The sequence below is a fragment of the Pseudomyrmex gracilis genome, unplaced genomic scaffold (assembly GCF_002006095.1).
Source record: "Pseudomyrmex gracilis isolate BER0280 unplaced genomic scaffold, ASM200609v1 scaffold_237, whole genome shotgun sequence".
Taxonomy (NCBI): domain Eukaryota; kingdom Metazoa; phylum Arthropoda; class Insecta; order Hymenoptera; family Formicidae; genus Pseudomyrmex; species Pseudomyrmex gracilis.
The window spans coordinates 2946-10115 of NW_018020821.1; the positions used below are offsets into that span (position 1 = coordinate 2946).

The 7170-nt window shown below is 33.4% G+C and overlaps 1 protein-coding gene across 1 annotated transcript; it reads left to right on the forward strand.

The window, feature by feature from the left end:
* The first annotated feature begins 309 nt into the window (after window positions 1-309).
* On the forward strand, window positions 310-6969 carry LOC109859092. Its single transcript, XM_020436986.1, has 6 exons — window positions 310-665; window positions 1427-1867; window positions 2041-2143; window positions 3454-3860; window positions 6188-6625; window positions 6738-6969. Exons 1-6 carry the CDS (start codon window positions 486-488, stop codon window positions 6942-6944), a joined length of 1776 nt encoding a protein of 591 aa, XP_020292575.1. The 5' UTR covers window positions 310-485; the 3' UTR covers window positions 6945-6969.
* The last annotated feature ends 201 nt before the right edge of the window (window positions 6970-7170 follow it).

Genomic DNA, 7170 nt, shown 5'->3' on the forward strand with positions numbered 1-7170 from the left:
AGCGGATATCTCTTGAACATCGTTGTGCTGGGAACGTTATTGGCAGTGCAAGGTAGATTGTACATATATAGTATATGTATAAACAAATTGTACAAAACATTCTAACAAAAGTAAAATTTATTTATACATGTGTGTGACGATATATATTGTACTTTATTTCTTCTTTATTGTACGTGTCTACAAGCAATAGAGAAAAATTCGATCTACACATTTCGCGCGTTGTTCGAAAATGGCGCGCGCAAATATGCGCAATTGTGAACCAATATATATCGCCAACGGCCATGCTTCTCGGCTGTGTCTGTGTTGTAGTATGCTGTATAGTGCTTTCCTGATTCTGACGATGTTTGTGCGTGCCTGGTACGACTACTGTCTCACCACCGCGCTCGCTGTCACCGCTGTCGCGTGAGGAGGCTTGCGTTTGCCTCGCGTACACGAACATTACAGTGCGATACATCCAGACACTACGTGTGTGTCGCCTGAACGACATGTCAAGTCAAATATGTCTAAAGTGGAACAGTTTTCTCAGCAATATTGCAACCAGCTTCGAGAGCCTGTGGGAAGAAGAGGGTCTGGTGGATGTGACACTCGCGAGTGACGGACAGTGTCTCACAGCGCATAAGGTGATACTTTCGGCGAGCAGTCCCTTTTTTAAGAAGATCTTTCAGGTGAGCTTGTCAAGTTGTTCTCATGTGCAAGCCAATAAATCGAGTTATCCTTGTCAGTTGTTTAAAAATCTAGTTTGCTAATGATCCTAGCATGTATATTGTCATGTGCTTTGTGTTATGAGCACACAATATTTGACAGCAGCATGTAGTCTTTGAATTGTCAAGGTTAAAAATAAATAAAATAATAATTTGTAAGCCTAACCATTATATACAAATATATAAAAATATATATAATATATATAATATATATTACATATTACATATATATATATATATATATATATATATATATATTATTAAATAAACACTTGTCAGATAGTTCCAAACTTTCAATCTAAACATTTTTCATATTTCTATAATATTTTAGTGATATATATTGTTTTTAATAAGAGATAGATTGTTGTGTGATATACATTTATATAGACATGTACTGTCATAACACACATACAATATGTAGAAGTTTTAGAAGTCACAAATTAAACTTGTAAAATAATAATATTAATAATATGTGTATATAATTAAGCATATATATATAACATACATATGTAATTATTTATGCATGTTTAATGCATAAATAATTGATTAACAAAACAATTTTATTTGAAAAATTATCACTTATGTTCTCATTTAAACAAGAAATATTATATTTATAAATATGAAAAAGTTGTTTTCAGTAAAAAACAAAATAAATATAACTTATATAATATAATGTAGATTTATATTCTAACACTACTTTTTATCTTTTTGTATTTTTATTTTAGACAAATCCATGTCAACATCCAGTTATAATACTTCAGGATGTACACTTTAGTGAATTGGAGGCATTACTTATATTTATATATAAAGGAGAGGTGAATATTGAACAAAAGAATTTACCAGCACTCTTAAAAGCAGCAGAAACATTACAAATTCGAGGTCTATCTGGTGGAGACATTTTTGGAAAGGAGTCCTACAAACGATTGGCTGAATTAGAGCAAGCTGAGAGTGAAGATGCAACACTTACTAAAGAGGAAGCACCTAAGAAGAAACAGAAACTTAACAAACAACAAAATAATTCTATTTTAGAAAAAGCACTGACACCTAGAATATCACAATCAGAAAATACAAATGAATCTGCTACCAGTGATCAAAGTGGAAAAGATGGAGAGTACATGTTGCCTGAAACATTACCCAATCCAGTGTATCATCGTTTGGAGATGAAAGTTAGTTCTAAAAAATAAAATAAAAAATTAGAATATATTGATAAGAGTTGTGCATTTATATGTATATGTATACATACATGTATGTATATATGTGTGTGTATATATATATATATATATATATATTATATGTACATATATATTAAAATTTAGTGTTTAAATCAAATATTTTTCAGATAGAACCATTGGAAGTGGCAGTAGAAGACCTTCAAAAACAGTCTCCTTTAGATAAAGATTCAAGAGAAAGGCTAGATACAGGACAAACAGATGGAAATCAAGGTTTGTATAAAAAATTTATTGAAAATCTCTTCTATTTTGAATCATATAAAGCGATATGCGTTATTTAACAGGTGTGTATAAATATATCTTGTAATTAGATCCTGTGTTTCTGCTATAACATTAAGTATATTAACTGTGCAACATTTAAATTTTTAGCAGTTTTATGTTTTGCTAATTTTCTACCTTATGACAAATGTGAATTTATATAATTTTTATTTTTATATGTTCTTATTTAATACAAATTTATATTTCTTAGATAAAAATTTAAATATGAGAAGCAAGATTGTGTGTTACACAATTTGTTTTACTTTAAACATACTGCAAAGTAATAGTAGTTTTATTAAAGAAACATTAAATTTGTCGTCATTTTATAACCGCAAAAGCATTATTCTTGTTGATTATTTTCATTCTAATTATATCATATTAAAGTTTGACACGTAAGAATGTGTGTACATACACATACATATATATCATAAGAAAAATATTATCTTCAATTGGTCTATAAAATTGCAGTAATCTAATACAAAGATCATGATTGTATTTTTAAAATCTAGAGAATTGTTAGACAGAAGTTGTTATTTATTATATAATATTATAATTTATGATTTTCATTATCACATACACAAATGTTACAACACACAGTTGTGTGCTATTCACCATCTGTATACATGTTCGGCTACTATAGTATCAAAGTTTTTTCTTTGGTACCGCAAATCGTAGCTTTTTTTAATCTTCTGTTCGCTTTTACTGCATATTCTGTTTTGCTCGTTTTGGCGCAGCACGCCAATTTTCTTTATTTGCTGTGCTACAAAGATCGCGAAAAGGATAAAAAAGCAAAGATTGCATGCACGTGAATAAAGAGAATTATATCAAAAAGGCAATGAGAGCGACGTAAATAACAAAACGTAAATAACAATACCTAAACGTCATAATATAAACATTTTTGCAATAGAATAAAATAAATTTCCACACATTATATATTCAATGTAAAAAAATTTTATCATAATATCTGAAATCGCGATTGATTTGCAATAATTTGCGTACACTCTGGCAGTAATCTTTGCGATGTTTATTTCCGGAATTCGAAGAGTATGAGAACGAAGTTGACTTGAACGTCACGCTTCGATGGGCGGTGCATAAGCGTATGCGTGTCTGCATGCGTGAGCGGTGCATATGTGAAATGGAAGATGCAGTTCTTCATTATAGCCTTTAACGTACACTCGCTCGCATTTTCTTTATGTTGTGCGCGTAATATTCACGTGTGTGAGACAGTCCGTGTCTAAAGCGTGCTGTGCTGATGTGTGTGGCAGGGTCTGGGAACAGTCCTGCTGAAGACATTTCCGGCTTGTCCGGTCTAAGTGGATTCTCGGACGTCAAGCCGCAGCTTTACTCGTATCAGCACCTACCTTACGCCGATCTCTTGCCAAATCCTGATATAATCTCGACCTGGGCGTCATCACGACCGATGGACCATCTCGCTTGTGACCTCATGAAGATTCTTTTTACACCCGAGGAGAGGATTCTCTGCAACGTCAACGGCAAGATGGGCAAGCAGCAGTTTGACAGTAATAAGATACATCTGATTCGGGAAGTTTTATTGCACTTTAGCGGCATAGCGCCTAACAGCATTGAGTGGGAAGAGACCTGGAAGAATTGCGTAACCAAAATCGACACTAGCAATAGAGGTTTGAAAAGGTATTTATTTCAGAGACGTTCAGTTTACACTCAATGACTAGGGCGTTTCAAGTCAGGAGTAAAACGGAAACGTTTTCACTGGCTCGAATAGGATTCGTTCTTGTAAACCCGTCGCCCCGTTTTTATCCATCCAGACGTTGCGAGGCTCGTTCCCGCTTGTTTCTCTCGGTGTGAGCTTTACACCTAGAATGTTGTAAAAAAATTGATGTAAGTAGACAGTAAGAGTTGTGTATATTCCCCTATTACGGGGAAAGAAGAGACGGACGCGATTGGCAGGTGTGATTAAAATCACGGAAGTTTATATGAATAGGAGCAAGAGTTTTCTCTTATTTGTCATGATGAATCTAGATTGTAGACTTCGGGGTGACAGGGTGACTTAGAAAGAACGTTGTAGACGCAAGATATTCAAGATATTCATACGCTTCAAAGTTCACTACTCGATGTGACGGGTAGTGAATAATTATAAGCCTTCTTCGTTTTATATTCTAATTTTCACCGTATCGATAGAAATCTCCTTTCCTTTCGTATCCCAAAAAAGATTTTTTATTTAATCTCTTTTTCCGTCCTCTTTTTGTGTGTTCGTACGCTGTGTGTTTATTAAAGATTTTTCATATTTCTCAAACACACTTATGAGCGAGGTCAATCGCCTAACTACAACTTTGTTTATTTTGTACATGTGACAATTTAAATAATATAACATTCCTTCTCTTGGTTTATTTATTTACAGCATGTTCATGCGAGAACTCGTACTCCTTGGTAGTAACATATTGTTAAAAAGTCGACACATAAGGGAGACACGAGTTTCTCTCTCTTTCTCTCTCTCTCTCTCTCTCTCTCTCTCTCTCTCTCTCTCTCTCTTCCTCTCTCTCTCTTTTTCTTTTTCGCACTTGAATATATTCATCACGTACTCGCTCACACATTATCAATATCTGAACAGGATGCGCGTGTATATATGCATCCGTTATGCGTGCGAACACGTACATGTACTAGAAGTATATGTATGGTATATATGTAAATATGTGTATGTACACAAAAAAGCGTGTATGATCATATGCGCGCGTGAAATTGCTGCACGCTACGACCACGGCAACTATATGTACACTTACAGAAAAAGAAATTGTAGTTCTCGTACAGAGATATAGTGAGTTTAAGATATGCTTGTAGAATATTTAAATCACAGCAGAAAGTTGAATAATTTATTCAGGATACATCACGAACTATTTAGGATACACGTTGTGAACCAACGTGTGCGCGATATTTCCTTATATAGTCCATTTCTCGAAGCTTACGCTGTCCTTGATCTCTGTTTACGTGTAAAACCGAGTTCTCATTGGTAGCACAGCTGTTTGTTGAAATGTATTGATAGTTTCGAATTGGTGATTATTTAAATCGATAATATTGTAGACAAGACAAACGACTGGTTACAAAATAAACTATTTTTCATTTTTAATAGTCTTTTTATTTCAATGCACCTGTTATATTCCTTTAATTATCATATATCGAATACTTATACAAAAAAAGAGTGCTACGTTATGTGATAGTTATAAAGGCGATGATTATCTAAAAGATTTTTAAGAAAGAAAATATTTTGCATATATTTTATAAATGTAAATAATAGTTGGGTAATCTTAAACCTCAAAATCACGAACAGGGCAATATGTAATGTGAATAGTGTTTGTATTATTTAAAACTTTAGAGTACTGCGTGTATGTGTGTGTAAATCGTATTTTTTGTATTGTGTATGTTAAAAAAAAAAAACAAAATGAAGAAGAAATATTTACTAAAATATCAAACAGATACGATTATATATATATATATATACAGGGTGTCCCAGAATTGCCGTACAATCTTTCGTAGGCAGGTAGAAGGAGTAAAACTGAGTCGAAAAGTCCTGAACCATTTTTTTCTATTATTTATAATAAAGGAGTAATTATTGAGTAAATCAGGCCAATCAGCGCAGACCTTTAGCCGGGCACACGTCAGTGAGCACTCACACACACCAGGCGCGCGGCTCACTGACGTGCGTCTGGCTAAAGATCTGCGCTGATTGGCCTGATTTACTCAATAATTACTCCTTTATTATAAATAATAGAAAAAAATGGTTCAGGACTTTTTGACTCAGTTTTACTCCTTCTACCTGCCTACGAGAGATTGTACGGCAATTCTGGGACACCCTGTATATATATATAAATGAGTGATATATATATATGTATATCACTCATTTATATATATTTATATATATATATATGTATATCACTTATTTGCCGTATAGTATATATCAAATCGACTAATATTAATTGATACGCGTCTTATTTTCTTTTTATTTATAAAAAACAATTTAAATAATAGAAATTCCTTATAGGATCATCAAAGCCGATTCTGAAAGTGATAGCCGAAGCTCGCAACATTTCTCCAGGTTCACGAACACACGAGAAAAATCCGCTTGCAGTTGAACAGACTTTATTGTGGAATACTTCTAACATGTTGGAGAATCCACGATCTGATTCACCAAATCAATCTTGTGTCGAACAAATGTTAGATTATTCCGAGATCTCAAATTTGCCTGTGAATCACAATTCTGAAGTTCTGAAATCCGGATTTCCTATATTCACTGAGCCAGGACCTACAGATTTATCGGAAGAAACTATAAAAGGGGGACATTCGACATATCCACCGTTTCCCTGCCCTTTTTGCGACAGAGCTTACACGAGTTGGGGTTTTCGTAGAAGACACATAAAAGCCGTTCATACTATCTCTCCATCTCTTAATTGCAAGTGGTGTTTACAAGTAAGTTTGCGAAATTTTCTAATTTGTTTCAGGATAAAGCAAATCAAATTAATCATACTTGAATTCTAATGTGTGTTTGATGAACAATAATTTTTATTTTTATAATTTTCAGGTTCTTCCTACGCATGCGGCTTGGAGACGACATGTGATATCGACACACAATCTATCAGCTAGTGACGCGCATAACGGTCTCTTAATTTTAGAAGAAGCGCACATGGTTTTGCAAATAGCGCATCCTACTAAATTAGATACATTGGTTAACATTATTAAACAAAATTCTCAACAAAACTATGGCCACAACAACACTCAACCGGATTAGAAGATTAAGTTGCAGTTATTGATCAAGCGCAAGTACACTATTTTATCGTGAATATATGTGTCGTTTCTAATTTTATTTTAATACAAAATCGACACTGGTCAATGAGATTATTAATTGTGTTCGAAATAAATGCAAATTTAATTGCTTATATTTAGATCTTACTTTTGTAATTTTACAATGTGTAAAATGAGTTTTATACATTTTGATTATGTGTAAAACTCACTTT

Bases quoted from the DNA above. Each gene is read 5' to 3' on its own strand.
- LOC109859092 (XM_020436986.1), top strand. From the start codon at position 486: ATGTCAAGTCAAATATGTCTAAAGTGGAACAGTTTTCTCAGCAATATT. The intron at 666-1,426 runs GTGAGCTTGTCA...TTTTTATTTTAG, and splicing joins TTTTTAAGAAGATCTTTCAG to ACAAATCCATGTCAACATCC. The intron at 3,861-6,187 runs GTTTACACTCAA...TTTAAATAATAG, and splicing joins ATTTATTTCAGAGACGTTCA to AAATTCCTTATAGGATCATC.